Source organism: Pongo abelii, chromosome 10 (genome assembly GCF_028885655.2).
Source record: "Pongo abelii isolate AG06213 chromosome 10, NHGRI_mPonAbe1-v2.0_pri, whole genome shotgun sequence".
Taxonomy (NCBI): Eukaryota; Metazoa; Chordata; class Mammalia; order Primates; family Hominidae; genus Pongo; species Pongo abelii.
The window spans coordinates 111,677,028-111,695,840 of NC_071995.2; the positions used below are offsets into that span (position 1 = coordinate 111,677,028).

At 45.1% G+C, this 18,813-nt stretch overlaps 1 protein-coding gene and 1 long non-coding RNA gene across 4 annotated transcripts in view; one reads left to right on the forward strand and one right to left on the reverse strand.

Moving 5' to 3' along the window:
- Positions 1-18,813, forward strand: part of RPH3A (rabphilin 3A) — a 344,016-nt gene that overhangs the window by 298,790 nt on the left and 26,413 nt on the right. For all 3 annotated transcript variants that reach the window (XM_054526605.1, XM_024256359.3, NM_001135477.1), the window contains 5 exon segments: positions 9,200-9,329; positions 10,545-10,628; positions 12,218-12,383; positions 13,546-13,584; positions 13,680-13,826. In XM_054526605.1, the coding sequence (XP_054382580.1) occupies positions 9,200-9,329; positions 10,545-10,628; positions 12,218-12,383; positions 13,546-13,584; positions 13,680-13,826 (566 nt within the window).
- LOC129049222 (uncharacterized) lies at positions 11,541-18,812 on the reverse strand. The gene is made up of 2 exons (XR_008512138.1): positions 18,443-18,812; positions 11,541-12,634 (listed from the first exon to the last, which is right to left on the reverse strand). It is a non-coding gene; the product is annotated as an uncharacterized LOC129049222 (long non-coding RNA).

The following is an 18,813-nucleotide window of genomic DNA, read 5'->3' on the forward strand; positions in this document are numbered from 1 at the left end:
CTACTTTCTGGTACAATTGTACATCCATTAACCTTTTCCTCGACATGCATCAAGATGTTGCAGCAGTACGGGAAAGCTCAAAAGTAGTTACTTGAATGTTTCTGAGGTCAGTTTCGGCTTTTTGTGGGAGGCTGAGCATCAGAAATAAGCAGAGGTCGGTCCTCCACTGGGCTTATGACCTTACTCAAAGAAGGCAGCTGATTGGATCTGATCTCTCTGTAAGAGCACAGTGTGTACAGATATGCATGTAAAAGTGTATTCTTGCATGTGGGTTCTGATCATACATGTGCATGTGTGTGTGTGTGTGTGCGTGTGTACTCATAGCCGTATGTACACATGCCTCTACAGGCGTGCCTGTGGGTATATATGTGTGGGTGCTTGTGTCATCTGTGTGTGTGTGTGTTTAGAGATAGATAGGCACTTGAATCCTATAAATTTCTAATCAATGTAGCCCCTTTAAAAGCTTTAGAAAGATAAACTTCACAGGCAGATGATAGCATCTTGGTTACCCAGAAAAAATGTGAGTACAGGGATGTATAAAAGCCACAAATTTCCAGAATAAATAACTAGCAGCAACCATTACTGAATAGTTACCATGTTTGGGGCATTTTACAAACACTATCTCATTTTATCTTTGCAACAATCCTGGAAGCTAAGGGCTTTGTTTTCCCTAACTTACAGATAAAGAAATTGAAGCTCAGAAAGGTTAAGGAGCTTTCCTGGGGTCACAGAGCTGGGAAGCAGCAAAGTCCAGATATGGGGCCAGGCAAGCTCACTCCAGAATTGGCACCCCAACCCCTGAATCATAATTGCTTCCTGCTAAATCCTGAAAGTGTGCACATCTGCAGGGGTGTGTGTGTGTCTGTGTCTGTGTTGGCATGCCTGTGTATAGGGAGTCTACGCTTTCTTGGGGCTGCATGTAAACACCTGAAGAAAGTGATTGGAACCTCACAGAGTCAAAAGCTTGGCTTGCCTGACATCCACAGCCAGTCAGGGAGGAATAGTTCTGCAGAGGAGAGCTAAAGTTGGATTCAGACCCAAATCAGGCTCTTGTGACTGATGGGGCAAAAATGTGGGCGTGGCAGGCAAAACAATGGCCTCCCCCAAAATGTTGACATCCCAATCCCTGGAGCTTGTGCATATGTTACCTCCAGTGGCAAAAGGGTCTTTGCAGATGTGATAGTTATGAATCTTGAGATGGGGAGATTATCCTGAATTATCCAGGTAGACCCCATAGGAAACAAAGGTTTCCTATGAGAGGGAACAGGAAGGTCAGAGTCACAGACAGATTAAAAGATGCCCTACTGCTGGTTTTGAAAATGGAGGAAGGGGCCATGAGCCAAAGAATGCAGCTGACTTCTAGAAACTGGAAAAGGCCCGGGAACAGATTCTCTCCTAGAGCCTCCAGAAAGAATGAAGCCCTGTCAATGCCTCGACTTTAGCCTTGACCTCTAGAGCTGTTAAGATAAATGTATGTGGTCTAAGCCCCTAAGTTGTGATAATTTGTTCCAGCAGCCACAGAAAGCTAATAGAGAGTGATTCCTCGAAACCTGCTGGCATGCAATGGCATTTTGTGGCCCTCCTGATATGCTCTTTTACCACCACTGAGTTAGACCCATTTGGACCAACTTTGTAGTTTCAAAAGACTTGCTCAGCTCCATGTGTAGAGAAAGACCAGAAACCTGCCTGCTTCATTCTACCTGGAACAGCTGCAGCATCTGAAACTCTCACTGCACTGAGCCTCCCAAGGGCTCCATTCATTTGTCCAAGTGTTGTCTCTAGATGGGACTGTGCGTGGTGTCTCATACCTGTCATCCAAGCACTTTGGGAGGCTTTGGTGGGAGGATTGTTTGATTGAGCCCGGGAATTCAAGACGAGCCTGAGCAATATAGTGAGACCTCATCTCTATAAAAAATAAAAAATAATAGCTGGACGTAGTGGCACGCACCTGTAGTCACAGCTACTTGAAAGGCTGAGGTGGGAAGATTGCTTGTGCCCAGGAGTTTGAGGCTGCAGTGAGCTATGATCAAGCCACTGCACTCCAGCCCAGGTGACAGAGCCAGACCCTGTCTCAAAAAAAAAAAAAAAAAAAGGCGGGTGGTGGGGGGGAGGTTGAGTCTCCTCCACTGAAAGCCCTTGCATGCTGTCCCATCACTCTTCAATACAAGACCCTGCATGGAGTGGTCCCTGCCATCTCTCCAGCCTCATCTCCCACCATTCAGCCTCCCAGCCATGCTGAGCACCTCTCACTTCCTTTGCACATGCTGTTCCTTCGCACGTGCTGAGGACCCATCCTGACTGTTCCTGTCACTCTCTTGTGAGTTCTCATAGCTGCTCATACTTGTCCTTCAGAGGACTTATGATGATTATGGCAATTTGTGTGATTTTTTAAACAATGTCCGATCTCTCACTTGAACGCCAGCTCCACGAGGGCAGTGATCTTGTTGTTTTGCTACCGTTGGATCCTCACAGTCTACTTGGCACATAGTAGGTGCTCTATACATGTTTGTCAAGTGAGTGAATAGCCCGTCTGCCTCCATTGGGATGGCGAGGCCAGACCACGTTGGGAACCTGCTTCCCACCACCTCCAGAGGCCATCCGTTGGTGCCCAGAGGAGGGGACATACTCCTGATGCCTCTGGGAGCATCCTGGGAATTGGGATGTGCCCATCTGACTTCACTGAGTAACCAACAACTCACCTTAAGCACCCAGCCTGGTGATGGATGTTCCCAGGATGTCAGGTGTGCGTAGTCATCATAAAGTTAATCAGGGAAGTAAAGACATAGTAGTGAGTGTCAGCCACTTACAGGGTTCAGCTAATTGGGCACTTAATGTGAGAGAAAGGGATGGAAACATTAGATAGGTAAACAAAACCAGGCAGGCAAATAACACCAGGCAGCCAATGCAGACAGGGTCTACCCTTAGTCATCAAGGGTCCTTCCATTTCAAAAAAAAGGAGAAATCTCAATGTTTCTGTCTCAGGATCTGAGAATCCGGAATGCTGCACATGAGAGGAAACTTGAGCTGCAGCTCATCTAACCCCTCTTATTGGAAGAGGTTTTTTCAAGGTCATTGACTGGAAAAGAGGTAGGATTCAAACCCGTGGCTTTTAACCATTGGCCACATGATCTTCAAAAATGCACTTTCTTCTCTGATGTGAAAGTAATACATGTTCATTTTAAGAAAGTCAAGAAAGTATAGAGGAGTCCAGCTAGTTGGGTGCATTAAAGAGGGCAGTAAAAATTACCCATAACCCCTCACTGCCTGGTGATTATCGCTGTGAATATCTTGGTGTGTTTCCTTCCTGATGTATATATACATATTTGAGTGCACACAATGGAGATATTCAGGTGAGCACGTTTCAAACCCAAACTCACACCCTGTTCACAATCCTGCACTCTGGGTTTTTGCTTTTTTCCCACTTAACACAGCAAGAAGAGTGTGTTTCCACGGGATGTGCCTCACCACCTCCTTTCCTATGTCTTAAAGTGTAGCCAGGAATTCACCAGCAGATTCAAACAGGGAGTCGCTTTAAAATGCAGGTTCCTAGGCCTCCCCCAACCCCATAGAATTATTCTCTGAATATTGAACATTCTCCCCAGGTGATCTAGATAGACCATACATTTTGGGAACATTCCCTCCACACAGTGGCTTTCAACAGGACTTCATGCTTAAATTCTGATATCCAGGCAGAATTAGATCCATAGCTGAGAAGGTTTAGAGTCAGGGCCGGGCACTGGCGTTTTTCTTCACGCTGGCTGATTGACATGCAGTGAGGGTAGAGAGTGTCTCCCATACACATCTAGGGCTTCCCTGCCAAGACTGGTAAAGACACATCTTTCTTCTGGGGTGAAGATGCTGAAATGTTTTATCACCAGGATAAAGATCCACTTGTGACACATGGTCCACCATGACCCAATTTTGACTTGGCTTTTTGCAAAGTTTTATTTCCTAGTTTAAAGTCTTAAGCTGTTGGGGTCTTCCATGTTGTGGCTCCAGCATTTGAGCTGCAGGAAGCTCCCTGCTCATTCTCAATCTTCTGAGGGAGAAGGAAGATCTGCGTGTCCCCACCTCACACGCATCCTCTTTATTGGTCTGTATTAAATTCATGGATAATGAGGGTCCCTGAGCTGAGACATCTGAGTAATGATCTTAATTCTGTTGCATTTCTGTGCCATTTGCTGCTGCTGATAGGAGCTAATGAGACACTCCCTGAATAACGTGTGTTCGTGAGGCCTTTTGGCGTCCAGGAGTTAATGGTGAAAGGAGCAGGCACTAGGTGGGGAGGCTGCAGCATGGGTTTGCAAGTGACGGGCAAGTCCACAGCCTTCATTTTCCAGGAAGAGGCAGAAAACCCTTTTAAGTTTCCTTAAAGCACACTGCGGTTTAGAATTGGATTTGTCCCATGCCCTCTTCCTGAGCTTCTTTGGCAAAGCTCAACATGAGGCAGGAGGCTGTGGAGATTCATGGAAAGCAAAGATGATTGACTGAAACAGAGAACTAGATTCTAGCTGTGGCTGAGTGACCCAGGCAAGAGGCCCACTCTCTCTGTGGTCTGAGAGCCCCAATGGTAGAGTGAGAAGAACACAATCTATTTTCAGACTAAGGCAGTTGATGAAGGTGAAAATAGTTGGGAGCAACTGTGTATAAGAAAAATGTCCCCATGCAACTGCCATCCCCCGCCTCCATGAGCCCACTTCATTGTCTCATAAAATTTTATAATTCTATGGCATTGAAAGGCATCCTGATGTTTAACAGCTCTAGTCAACTTCAAACTGTTTTTTTAAAACCCTGGAACCAACTTTCTAAAGGAAATCTGATTCAACAGTCCAAACAAACAAAAGATATCAATGCAGACATGTTCTGTATGGAATGAGGTGTGGTAACCCCTCAAATTCTCTCCCACCATGCTGCCACAGAGGTTGGCCCCTGAACTGGATCTATGAAACCCTCGGGGTACAATGAAGCACAGTTTGACAACCACCGATGCAACCCAATGCCTCTTATTTTCCAGATGAGGAAACTGAAGTCCAGAGAGGCAAAAGTCCAGGCTAAAATCAAGATTTGTCAACTGCACGTTGAGGGTTCTTTGGGGAAACACAGTGATGGAGCATTGGTTGGGTATCTTGTCCCAACCTCGGGCAGTGAGAGGTGGATGGGCTAGAACCAGCCAGGGTAACTGCATATAAGCAGCTTGGTGCTTGCTAATGATTCAGGGGCCCTTGGTGAGGGAAAGGCAGGGAAATCGAGCAGAGTGGAAGTTGGCCTATTCAAGGCGATCCCCATGGCTGTACATGGCACGTGGCTGTGTGCACAGCAGCATGGTGTAGCAGCTGAGAACAGGGACTTGGGAGCTGACTGCCTGGGTCTGAGTCCCAGCTTTCACCACTTCTTAGCTGTGTAACTGGCATAAACCACTTAACCTTTCTGTGTCTCAGTTTTCTCATGTAGTAAATGGAAACAAAAGTAATCCTTAGCTTCTAGTGTGACTGGGAGGAGTCATTAAGAATATCCCTGGCCGAGCACAGTGGCTCACGCCTGTAATCCCAGCACTTTGGGAGGCCATGAGGTCAGGAGATCAAGACCATCCTGGCTAGCACAGTGAAATCCCGTCTCTACTAAAAATACAAAAAATTAGCCGGGCACGATGGCGGGCGCCTGTAGTCCCAGCTACTCAGGAGGCTGAGGCAGGAGAATGGCGTGAACCTGGGAGGCGGAGTTTGCAGTGAGCCGAGATTGCACTACTGCACTCCAGCCTGGGCGACAGAGCAAGACTCCGTCTCAAAAAAAAAACACAAAAAAACAAAAAAAAAAGAATATCCCTGTGGAGGGCTCACATATGTAATCCCAATGCTTTGGGAAGCTAAGACGAGGATCATTTGAGACCATGAGTTTGAGACCAGCCTAAGCAACATAGTGAGACCCCATCGTTCCAAAAGAAATTTTTTTAAATTAGCCAGGCATGTGAGATCGTACCATTGCACTCCAGCCTGGGCCACAGAGTGAGACTCAGTCCCCGCCCCCCCAAAAAAAATTAGCCGGGCATGGTTGCACATGCCTGTAGTCCCAGCTACTTGGGAGGCTCAGGCAGGAGGACTACTTGAAGTCAGGAGGTTAGTGCTGCGATAAGCTGTGATCACTCCATTGCACTCTGGCCTGGGTGGCAGAGCAAGGCCCTATCTCTAAAAATAATAGTAACACTACATAAATAAAATGAGAAAATAAAATTTAAATAAAAATCTGTGCCTGGCACATAGTAAGTGCGCAGTAAACACCAGCTACTATTGTTACAGGAGTTCTGAGACCATGGACTGGGAGCTTGTTCCTGCTTCCTGCCCCCTCCCATCATCCTATAGAAATAACTTCTAGGGAAGATGGGGTGTGGGTGGGGGGAAAATGAGGAAGAATTGAGAAGAGCGTGCTGCCTTCAGCTCTGTGCATGGTGCCTCCTCAAGCGGTTCTGTGCAATCTGGGTCACAGCGGAGGCTCCAGAGCCTGCAGGCTGCCTTTGGCTCTTCCTTGGGCAGGGCAGCACCTCTCTCGAATGGAACACAAAGGGAGAAGCTGCTATTTATGGCACTGTAACACAGAGCACTCTGAGGGTGTGGCAGGAGCGACGAGGGCCGTGGGGAGAGTCAGCATTAGGTGCCTGCCAGGCAGGGCTACCAAGGGCCCTCTGGGTGCTGTGACGCCCAAGTCCCTCCCATCGGCTCTCCCCTGCCATGTATGTACCCAGCTGGGACCCAGCCCATGGAGGGGTGGGTGGGGTCCAGCTCTATCTGGGTTCACTGGCTGTGTGTCTGGAGGGAGTCCTCATTTGAGGGATGGGCAAGGAGATGACTTCAAGCTGGTGGGAAGTGACCCCCCCAAAAAAAAACCGGAAGTGGAAACAGGATGCTACAGTTGTCATTCAGTGTGTGGTCTGAAACCAGTGGCATCATGTGCCACCACCTGGGAGCTTTCTAGAAATGTAGCACCTCAGGCCTCACCTCAGACCTGGTGTTTCAGAATCTGCATTTTGACAGATCCCCGTGTCATCTGCATGCACGTTAAACTTAAGAAGTGCTAGGGTCATGCATATGAAACATGGGTTCTAGAGGGTTTTTGTTGTTGTTTTTTTGAGACAGAGTCTCGCTCTGTCACCCAGGCTGGAGTGCAGTGGCGCAATCTCAACTCACTGCAACCTCCACCTCCTGGGTCCAAGCGGTTCTCCTGCCTCAGCCTCTCGAGTAACTCGGACTACAGATGCGCACCACCAGGCCCAGCTAATTTTTTTGTATTTTTAATAGAGATGGGGTTTCACCATGTTGGTCAGCCTGGTCTGGAACTCCTGGCCTCAGGTGATCCACCAACTTGGCCTCCCAAAGTGTTGGGATTACAGGCGTGAGCCACCATGCCCAGTTATGGGTTCTAGTGTTGGCTCTGCCACTTCCTAGCTGTGTGACCTTGGATAAGTCATTTGACTTCCCTGTGCCACTTTCTTCACCTGTAAAATGGCATAAATAGTAGTGCCTCCCTCCTGGAAGTGGGTGGCAATGCACTTCATCCCATGCTAAGCATATAGTGAGTATCACCGAAGTGTAAGCTGTTATTATGCATGACTTGACACTCAATGTGCTTACTTTTGCTAGATACATGTGTGGGGAGTGAGCTGCTCTCATTCATTCATTGATTCAACCAGCATATACAAATCCTCACTACAGCCTAGGCACGGATCCAGCACTGGGCACACAGCAGGGAACAGAACAGACAAGGTGCCTGGCCCCGGGGAAGTCATAGCCCAGCAACAAACCAGAGATTGTTTCACAATCAGCTAATTATTTAATGCAGATAATCCCTGTAGTTAATTCCAAAGGTGACCAGTGCTATGAGGAAGTACCAGGTTGCTAGTAGAGTGAATAAAATTGGTAGTCAGAGGAGGCTCTCAAGAGGGAGTGCTATTCTAAAGAATGAGCACACTCAGGCCAGGCGCAGGGGCTCACGCCTGTAATCCCAGCACTTTGGGAGGCCGAGGCAGGTGGATCACGAGGTCAGGAGATCAAGACCATCTTGGCAAACATGCTGAAACCCAGTCTCTACTAAAAATACAAAAATTAGCCCAGCATGGCAGTGTGTGCCTATAGTCCCAGCTACTCAGGAGGCTGAGGCAGGAGAATTGCTTGAACCTGGGAGGCAGAGGTTGCAGTGAGCCCAGATCGCGCCACTGCACTCCAGCCTGGGTGACAGAGCGAGACTCTTTCAAAAAAATGGATACTGTAGGCAGGGAAAATATGAAAGTGTGTGTGTGTATGCAACAGAGAGAGACAGACAGAGATCACAAATGTGTGTGTTTGTTACACAAGGAACTGAATGTGCTCTGATGCTGAGGCAGACAGAACTGAAACTGAAAGATCAGTGTAACTAGAGCAATGATTCTCAAAGCCATTCTTGAGCATGCATCAGGATACCTTGGAGGACTTATAAAATACAGATTGCTGGATCTCTATCCAGCCAAATTAGAATCATTTGGCTTCCAGGACATTCATTTTCAAAGGGGAGTCTTCCTGCGTTCTGTTCACCCTCTACCCTTTCCTTAAACTGTCTGCACTTGACAATTTCAGGGAAGAATTTCTAATTCAGTTGGTCTGGGCTGGAGCCCAAGAATTTGGTTGGGTCATTGAATGTCAGGAGAGGAGGGGGTCAAGGAAGACCCCCCCCGCCCCACGGGGTTTCTGGTTTGAGCAAGTATGTACATGGTGGTGACATTTCCCAAGACTGGGAAGCAGGTTTGCTGGAGCTGGAGATGGAGAGCAGCCAAGATGAAAAGTTGAGTTTGAAAGGGTAAGTTTGAGATGCCTATGAAGACATCCAAGTAAAGGCATCATGGAGACAGATAAATAGATCTAAATAAATCTAGCGCTCAGAAGGCAGTTTCTGGGAGGAAGTGACAGGAGATAGAAAGGACTAGATAAGGTTCTTAATCCAAAGTCAGTAGAATAGATGGGACTTTGAGGGGTGTGGGAGGGGGGTCTTTGGTATTCTGAAAATGCATCAGAATTTTATGTGCATGTGCCTTTTCCTGGGGAAGAGTTCACAACTGTCATCAGACGCACAACAGCGTATGACTCAAAGAAGGTGAAGACTATCAACCTGACACTGTGGGGTATGCTGGTGGTCCCCAGTCCTACAAGGTCCTTATTTACCTTGTCTCTGCTTCCAGGCGCCTGGTGGACCGCCTAGAAAACATGAGGAAGAACGTTGCTGGGGATGGGGTGAACCGCTGCATACTGTGTGGAGAACAGCTGGGCATGCTGGGCTCTGCCTGTGTAGTATGTGAGGACTGTAAGAAGGTACCATCATCCTCTTCTCCCTTCTTCCCTGTGCAGCACCTGCAGAGGGGAAAGTCCTAGGCTCCAGCTGTAGGGGTCACTGGGTCTTGGGGGTAGAGCTTGGATCTTGAAGATCACTTGCCAGGATATGGTTTTTTTCTGGGATGCCTCCATGCCCTACTGTCTTCCAAGGTAACCCTGATCCTGGTTCCTCCCTGGAAGACACTCTGATCCTTCTGTCTCTTAGAGCTGAGCTCCATCCAGGGTGAACTAGGGAGCCTTTGGCAGGACATGAGCAACGATTGAGCTGCAGGTATCCTGGTTGTACCTTAGCAAGTTATGTGTCGGTTTAAAGAGCATGCTAAGCATAGGTTTATACTTGTGTGTATGTGGAATGCTTTCAGTTTTCTTGTATCCTGGGTTATGATACAAGAAACTTAGAAAGCCAAGTTAGAATCATTTAGCTTCCAAAGCATTTGTCCTCAAAGGGGAGTCATCCTGAACTCTGTTCACCCTCTAACCTTTCCTTAAACTATCTGCACTTGACAGTTTGGGAGCAGAGATACAACTGTCCTGGGGTCTGCCGGACTCCAAGAGTTCAGTTGAACAACCCAGCTGGAGACATCTATAATGTCATCATTTCCAGCTTGATGTCACATTTGACATGTAGAATGAAATCTTGTGAAAAGTTTATTCTGAAAAACTTGCCAGTCAACTCGATAGCAAGAATTTCGTGACCCATTAAGTTTTCCTACTTGTCTTAACTTCCAGGAAACTCAATAAAAATTATAGTATTCCATCACACAGCCATGGCATTTTCTCAGATAATTTTCTTCTCCTTGGGGAGTTAAACTTCTAGTCGTTGTCTAGGTTGTCTCAGGTCTGTTTTGGAAATAAAAAGGAAATAAATTAAGACACAAAATGGATATATGGTCATTCCTCTTTAGAAAAAAGTATGTCAGTGATCTCCCCAGTGTGGATGATAAAAATTCAGCTCCCACAGGGACTCTTAAAGAATTCCTTCATCCAGTGCTTGGGAATGACTCAAGTTCTTATTATTGGAAACAAGACTCAAATTGGAGTTTTATTCTAACTAGCCTTGCTCACAGAAGGAAGTGTGAGAAATGGAGGCAAGTTTTTCCTCTTTACATCCACCAAGAGAAAGTGGGGGGCTACATTGCCATGCCTCCCATGAGCACGGCCCATCTGAGTGTGTTGGCTGTGTTTCATCCACAGAACGTCTGCACCAAGTGCGGAGTGGAGACCAACAACCGCCTGCATTCTGTGTGGCTCTGCAAAATCTGCATTGAGCAGAGGGAGGTGAGTGCCCTGGTCCCATCTGGTGCCTAGATCACCCTCCTTTCTTGGCCAGCTTAAGAGGTGCCATAAGAGGTTTGTATGAAAGGACCCAGCTCAGCAGTGAACATTGACAGAACAACCTCAGAGTATTTGGATGAATTATTTTCTCCTCCTCTGCTTCTGTGACTTTTTTTCTTCCTTCCCATCCTCTCTTCTTCCCTCTCTGTTCATCGCCCTCTGGCCTCTGTTCTTTCTTTGACCCCATTTCTCAACTTATGGGTCTTCCTCTCCCAACATCTTTCCTTTCTCTCTATTCCATTTCTTATTTCCATTTTTTTCTTTCCTCACACTCTCCTCTTGTTCAAGCCCTTTTCTTCCTCTAATCCTTACTGCTTTTTTTCTCCCCTTTCCTCATTTTGTTGTTTCTCATATCTTCACACCCTTTTCTTGGCAATTTCTCTTTACTTTGTCCCTCTTTCTTTCTCCCATGGCATCCTTCTCTTCCCCAGTCCTGCTTCTTACTCATCTTACCCCAATTAAGTCCTTTCTCCTTCTCCCAATTTCTTCATCCCCCACCCACTGCTGCAGAGTCCTGCCTTTGAAACCATGTTTCAATAACCATGTTCTCCTCAGTTTCTGTCAGGGGCCTGGCAGGAAAGCATTGGCAAACTTCAGTAGGATAATCAAGGGCTTGATGAAGGTGTTATTGACAAAGGTCTGGGCAGAGCTAAGAGGAATCAGCAAGGGTTGACGAGTCACCCTAGCACCAGCAAAAACAGGGTTGCTGTTTCCCCTTCTAAGACTGAAGAGATAGAGGAGGGAATGGTTACCAGACAGGAAGATAGGTGTAGCCTAACAGGAATGCAGTCACTGTCCAACTAGCAGTGGGTTGGGGGGAGCCAAGGAAATAAATACCATAGTCCCACCCTCCTCTTTGCTACAAACTCTTTATTTGCCCAGAGAACTCTTCAGCAATCCAAGCTTTCAAGAGGCTTTATTGTAATCCCTGGTGCTCTCCTTGACCAATTAAACCTGAAGACAGAGGTCAAGGTTTATTTGGTGGAGTCCAGTTAGTGCAGTCCATACTGGTCAGCCTCCTGGGGCACAGAGCAGGGTGGAGAATGAATCTGACAGGGCACTGGAAGATGTTTCACACACTGTCCTAGGTGTGCTGCTCTGTCCTGACCCACAGGGCCAGGAGAAAGGCCAGAGGTCTTGGGGAAGTTGTCGGTAGATCACCCTCTTCACAACAACCAGTGTAGTGGAGAGCATGCCACATTTAAGAGATGGAAGACTTGGAGTTGAGCCCTTGTTTTTCCATTCTCTGGCTGTGTACTGTTGGACCAGTCCTTAAGATTTTGGATATTCCGCTTTCTCCATCCAAACTCCACTTTCTTCATGGGTAAACTCAAGCCCTTTCTACTGAGTTTTCAGGGTGGATGGGCTGAATAAATATGAATTGTGCAGGGCTCTGTAGTAATAAGAAAAGTGTGCTGGCTATTGTGTCAATGTGCTTTGGATGGGGAGGAAAGATAAAAATGGGCACTCATGAAGGTAAGAGCAGCAGCGCTTGGCTGCCACATCTTCAATCCCTGTCTCTCCTCCCCCAGGTATGGAAGCGTTCTGGAGCGTGGTTCTTCAAAGGCTTCCCCAAACAGGTCCTCCCACAGCCTATGCCTATAAAGAAGACCAAGCCCCAGCAGCCTGTCAGTGAGCCTGCTGCCCCTGAACAGCCTGCTCCTGAGCCCAAGCACCCTGCCCGGGCTCCAGCTCGAGGTAGGACAAAACAGGTGCTTCTTTCAGGACCAAGGACAGATCTTAGCCAACTGGTCTACCTGAGTGAGGGTGGCCTGACATCATGTCTGTGTTTCCACCCAGTTGTTGCATGGTCAGCTTCTGGATTTGGGTCTAGGACTCCTATATCTCCTTCATAATTCACCATAAATCCTTATCAAGAGGGTAGTGCAGGGAACTCTCTGGCAATGCCAAGCTGCCCAGAGGCTTCGTTGTCATCCGTGGTGGAATATCTAGTGTAAAAGAGGTAGAAATTAAAGTTAGGAACTGAGAGAGACTTTCACCACCAAGATCACACTGGAGCCTGGGAGAATACTCAGCTTGCTGAGAAGGCCTTCCTGGACCCTGATATTTCTCCTACTATCCATAAGCAAGTCTGATTTGGACTAACTAAAAGTGAAAGATGAATAGAAGGAAATCAGTAAAAGAAAATTACTGCTACTAAATTGCTACTATTGACATTATCACTATTATCCAAGTATTATGATTAATTATTAAAACGATTAGGAGGGAGAAGCAAAACAGTAAAAATTTTAAAAAGCAACAATAGTAAAAGTACATTTTAGTTGGACCAGACCAGTAGGACTGACCAGATAAAGCCCTTGCAATAATTTCAACTGACGCTAAGTGGTAAAATCTGGACTAAATGACAATTCCAGATTGAGTGCAGGTGGTACTTCTGAAAGGAAGGGTACAGCGTTTTTCATAAGATAACTTATCAAGGCCCTTAGCACAATGCCTGCCACCTAAAAGGCATTCAATAAATGTTTTCTTCAAGGCAAGAGCAATTTCTACTCCTTGCAGAGAATCACCAAATTGTCAACATACATATATAGCATTCCCGAGTCCCCAGTTTTCACCACTAAAAGATTCCTTCTTCCTAGTTCTTCTAGGCTGAAAAGGCTGCATAGCACAATTGTTCTTTATAAAGCCTGTGTATGCTCGTATGCATTTGTGCATGCAAAAAAAAATGTGAAATTGTAAACAGGAGCTAGATCAAAGAGGAGGTTGGAAGAAAGACTTTTAATTTTTAAAACATATTCTTAGGCAATAGTCAATGAACCCCTTTGTAGGCTTCTTAAGTACTGGTTTTCCAGACACCAGAAAACCAGTACTCCTCATAATTTGTGTTTTCTTTCTCCAGGTGACAGTGAAGATAGGAGGGGCCCAGGTCAGAAGACAGGTGGGTTCTGCTGACTCTGTTTTTTCATTTGAGACAGGAATTCACCTAATTCCCTCGATGCCCTTTCTCTATTCAATTCATGCTCTTCTTTCCAGGCCCTGACCCGGCCTCTGCTCCTGGGCGAGGAAGCTATGGGCCTCCCGTGCGCAGGGCCTCTGAGGCACGAATGAGCTCATCTAGCCGGGATTCAGAGAGCTGGGACCACAGCGGGGGTGCTGGAGACTCCAGCCGGAGCCCAGCAGGTGAGCAAGATGGGCAAATCCAGAGACAGTTCTCTGGATAGGGAGACTCAAAAAGAATGAGGGGAACTGTGTTTTTATTCATTTACTTATGCAGCACTTATTGAATCCTACTGTGTGCCATGTTCTATTCTAGATACTGGTTCTAGTCTATGGTAGAGGAAAGACAGGATTCAGAAACAATTCTGGCTCTAGACATCCGTAATTTTGGTTAGATCCTTTTCTTGCTGTAATACCGTATGTCAGAAAACATGATTTTTTTGTCCCCGCCTCAAAAAAAAAAACCCTGGGGGAAAAATACCCCTAGGCTTCAAACAAAGTAAGGATGCTTCACTCTCAAAGATCTCTCCAATTTTCCCCTTGGCAATGGCCTCTGCTGTCTGGGCATATGGCATAGGTCAGCATGGCCAGGATGTCACTGACAGGTGCTCGTATTGGGTACCTCACATTTCTGGCCTCACTCATGGTGAGTTTATTTGGTAAGAGTACCCATTGGTAGGAGTCATTGAGCACAGGACTTTGAAGGAAATGTCTATCACATTGGAACATCTTTGTTCCATAGCCCCTTGTCTGAGACCTCAGAGTGGCTTCATTTCTTTTGCAGGAAAGGGCTGTGTCTGGGTCTAAGTCAGATTGGCTGAATATTTATGTCCCATGTTGACATCTGGCCTTCTCTTCCTGAATTGTGTGTTTGTAGCTTAGCACTTCACTTCCTCTTATTGGCAACAGAGCTGGGCACGTACCTTGTTCTTCATCATCTGCCCAGACCTCCCCCTGACAGTGAACCTATGGTTCAGATGAACGGAGGCAGAGGAATTTCTCAGATCCTCAACATCATGAAATGTTTGTAGAGTGTTTACTATGTGTCAAATGCCGTCTCAAGTTCTTTTACATATATTATCTCATTTAATGTTCGCCACAACTCCAAACTCCACATATGAGACTTCTGTTATTCGCATTTTACAGAATGGAGAAACTGAGCCTCAGAGAGGTGATACCACGTGCCCTAGGTCACACAGCGGATAATTGGTTAGAATGAGAATTAATTCCATATATGTCCAACATCAAAGCCTGTACTTTTTCTTTTCTCTTCCAGAGGTAAAATTTCTTTTGGTGATGCCTTTTAAAATTATTTTTTAATTGTAATATATATGTAACATAAAATCTACCATTTTAACCATTTTCATGTGTACAATTCAGTGGTGTAAAGTACATTCACACGGTTACACAACCATGCCACTATCCATCTGCAGAACTTTTTTGTCATTACAAACTGAAACTTTGTATCCTTTAAATAATTCCACCCTCTTCTCTCTGCCCAGCCCCTCGTAACCACTCTTCTTGATTCTGTATTTATGGTTTTGACTACTCTGGGTACTGCGTATCAGTAGAATAATACAGAATTTGTCCTTTCATGACTGGCTTATTTCACCTAACATAATGTCTTCAAGGTTCACCCGTGTTGTAGCATGTGTCAGAATTTCTTTCCTTTTTAACCCATTATGCTGGAGGTTGCAATTTTTTTGTGTGAAAAATCAGACCTTGACGGTGACTTTGAGCAGTAGGATATAAGTAACTCCTACAAGCTTAGCGTTCCAATAATGGAACACTGGGCATAAATTAAGAATACACAATATTCTATTGTGTATTTATATAGTATACATATATACACACATAATATAGTATACATATATATACAATAGAATATATAGAAACATAGTATATATAATATATAATATACAATATATAGTATATGTTGTATATTATATACATATAGTGTATATACACACAGTACATACACTTTATATAGAGGTATATATGTATATACATGTATATATACATATATATAGTGGTGTGTGTGTATATATATATTATATAGACTACATTTTGTTTATCCATTCACCCATCAATGGGAGTTTGGGTTGTTTCAATCTTTTAGCTGTTGTAAATGATGTCATTGTGTGCCTGACGTACAAATATCTGTTGCATTCCGTTCTTTTGAGTATATATCTAGAAGTGAAGTTGCTGGATCATATGGTAATTCTGTGTTTAATTTTTTGAGGAACCACCATACTGTTTTCCATGGTGGCTGAGACATTTTTATAGTCCCACCAACAATGCGCAAGGGATCTCATTTCTCCATGTCCTCACCAATATTTGTTATTCTCTGGGTTTTGTTTTTGTTTTTAATAATTGTCATCCCAGTGGTGTGTAGTGGCATCTCCTTGTGGTTTTGACTTGCATTTCCCTCATGATTAGTGATATTGAGTATCTTTTTATGTGCTTTTGGCCATTTGGATATTTTCCCTGGAGAGACAGCTATTCAAGTCCTTTGAACACATTTTAAATTGGATAGTTTGTCTTTTGTTGTTGAGTCATAGAAGTTCTTTATATATTCTGGGTATTAATGTCTTATCAGATATATAATTTACACATTTTTCTCTTATTTCATGGGTTGTTTTATAGTGTCATTTGATGCACAGGAGGCTTTTATTTTGATGAAGCCCGGTTTCTTTTTTTTTCTTTGCTTGCCTATGTTTTTAGTGTCATATCTAAGAAATCATTGCCTAATCTAAGATCATGAAGAAGTTCCTTTATGTTTTCTTCTAAGAGTTTTATAGTTTTAGCCCTTATATTTGGGTCTTTGATTCATTTCGAGTTAATTTCTGCATATCAAATCCTGCTTTTAACGTCTATATTATTTTGTCTTCTGAGGACAAAGACAGTCATAGGATATTTCTGAACTGGATTTGAATCCCCTGTCCCTCAGGAGTCAATGTAAATATTCCCCTTGTCTAGCTTCTAGCATCCACTTGCTCCACTTTGAGCTGGGTTAGCTGCTACCTTCTCTGAGCTCCCAGGGTGGTGAGATGCAGCCCTAATGCAGGACTTATCACTGTCTAAAGCATTATAGCCTGAATTTCTCTCCCTCGTAATACCAGGGACATGTCTCTCTCCATTAATTTATTATGTTTCCAAATATTTGGAGCATCTACCATAATTTTATCTCTTGCTCATCATTTTCCAGCCTATACTAAGATTCTTAGTTGATTATAGGCTCTCAAATACTTGCAGATTTGAATTAATAATCATAATAGCAACTTAAACTTATTGAGCATCTACTCTCTGCCAGGTATGTGATTAAACCCTTTGCCTGGGTCATATTGAGCCAATCAACAGCTCTTTTTGGATAGGTACTATTGTAGTCATCTTCACATAATAGATGCAGCAAAGAGAGGCTAAAACAATCACATAAAAGTAATAGCAGGGCTGGTGTTTAACCCAGGCAGTTCACGTGCAGAGCCAGTGCTCCTAGCTGGTCTGTTATAAGTTCCACTTGAGGGACTGAGAGCAGCTCAGTAAAACAAATTCCCAGTAAAACTCCCTTGTTCCAGGGCTTAATCCTGGAATCTCAGGGTCCTCCCTCACACACAGTGTGGAAATCCCTTCAGAGGTCTCTGAAAGGGTTTTGGTCACCCACATGCTCTCTGTAAGGGGGGACTCCCTACCTCTTGGAGTAGCTTATTCTATTGTTGATAGGCTTCAGGTGTCATTTACACATTCAACAAGATCTGAGATAGATTTGGACAGACGTCCTACCTTAGGGGCTTGCTGGTTATGTGACCCTGGGCATATTTAACCCCCACTACCTCAATTGCAAAATGGGGAACACAATACCATGCATGGCATTGAGTTGTGAAGCTTCCATGAGGTGATGTTCATGGCCTGGTGCATTTGAAGAACTCAGTGACTGTTGGCTATTGTTGCATCATAAACTCATCATTTCAGTGTCTGTCTCCTTCCTGTGACTGGGCTGTGCACTCCTGGAGGATATAAGATGGTGTTTTGTCCATCTTAGCACAGGGATTGGCACTTGGTAGATACCCAATGGATGCTTGTTGAATGAACAAATGAATGAATGGACAAATGAACAAGGCCTCAAGTGAACAAACAAATGGCAGTGCTAACATGGGAATCTGGGACAAGACTTAGTGATTTGTAAGCCCCCAGGCAGAGGTGGTAAAGCACCTTCTGTTATGTGTATTCAAGCATCCATCCAGCCAAAAGTGCTGGATTCAGGAAAGATGGCATCTAGCCCAGTGAGGTGAGAAAAAGCAGGGCTTTCTTCCCAGAACATCACACCTTCTGGGTACCAGAAACTGCTGCACACATCATCCCATTCAGTCCCTCTCTGGGAAACAACAGCATGTAAGGGTCTCTGGCACAGACTCCAGAGACCAACTGCCAGCATTCAAACCCTGGCTCTGCACTAACCAGCCAAGAGACATTAGATGAGCTCAGTAACTTCTCTGTGCCTCAGTTTCCCCATCTGTAAAATGGAGATAATAAGGCCCCACCCCATAAGGTTATTAGTGTAGAAATTAAGGAAGTTCTTATATGTAAAGTCCCTGGCACATGGTAAGCACTAAATAAATGTTAATTCATTATTATTATGAGTTAAGTGGAACTGTTGCCTCCATGGGGCATCTAAGGTTCAGAGAGAATGAGTGACCAGCCCAAGGTCACACAGGCCATATAGGAAACAGCAGGAAGGCAAAGCCAAGTCCATATGAAGATAGAGACACATTCTTTCAATAATAATAAGATAATCTCACCACCTGACATGTGTCGAGTCTTTAGTACACGCCAAGCACTGTTCTGAGCATTGCCTGTTTGTATCGTTGTATCTTCCCCACAGCTCTATCAGCTAAGTGATTATCTCCATACACCAGGTGAGGAAACTGAAGCCCAGAGAGGACAGGTCACTTGAGCAAGGTCACACAGGTGGCAGGAGGATTCTAGAACCTGTGCTTTTTAACAACTGTGCTGCTGCTGTGACTCACCAGAGTCTGGGTATTGAAAAGAAAGAACACACTGAAGGCAGAAGAGTCAGAAAGAGCTGAGCGAGTGAGGAGCTGCCTCCAGCGAAAGCCCAAGGGGCTCACCCCACACCAGCTGAGTGGTCCCTAGCTCCTTCCTGCTGTGTGTG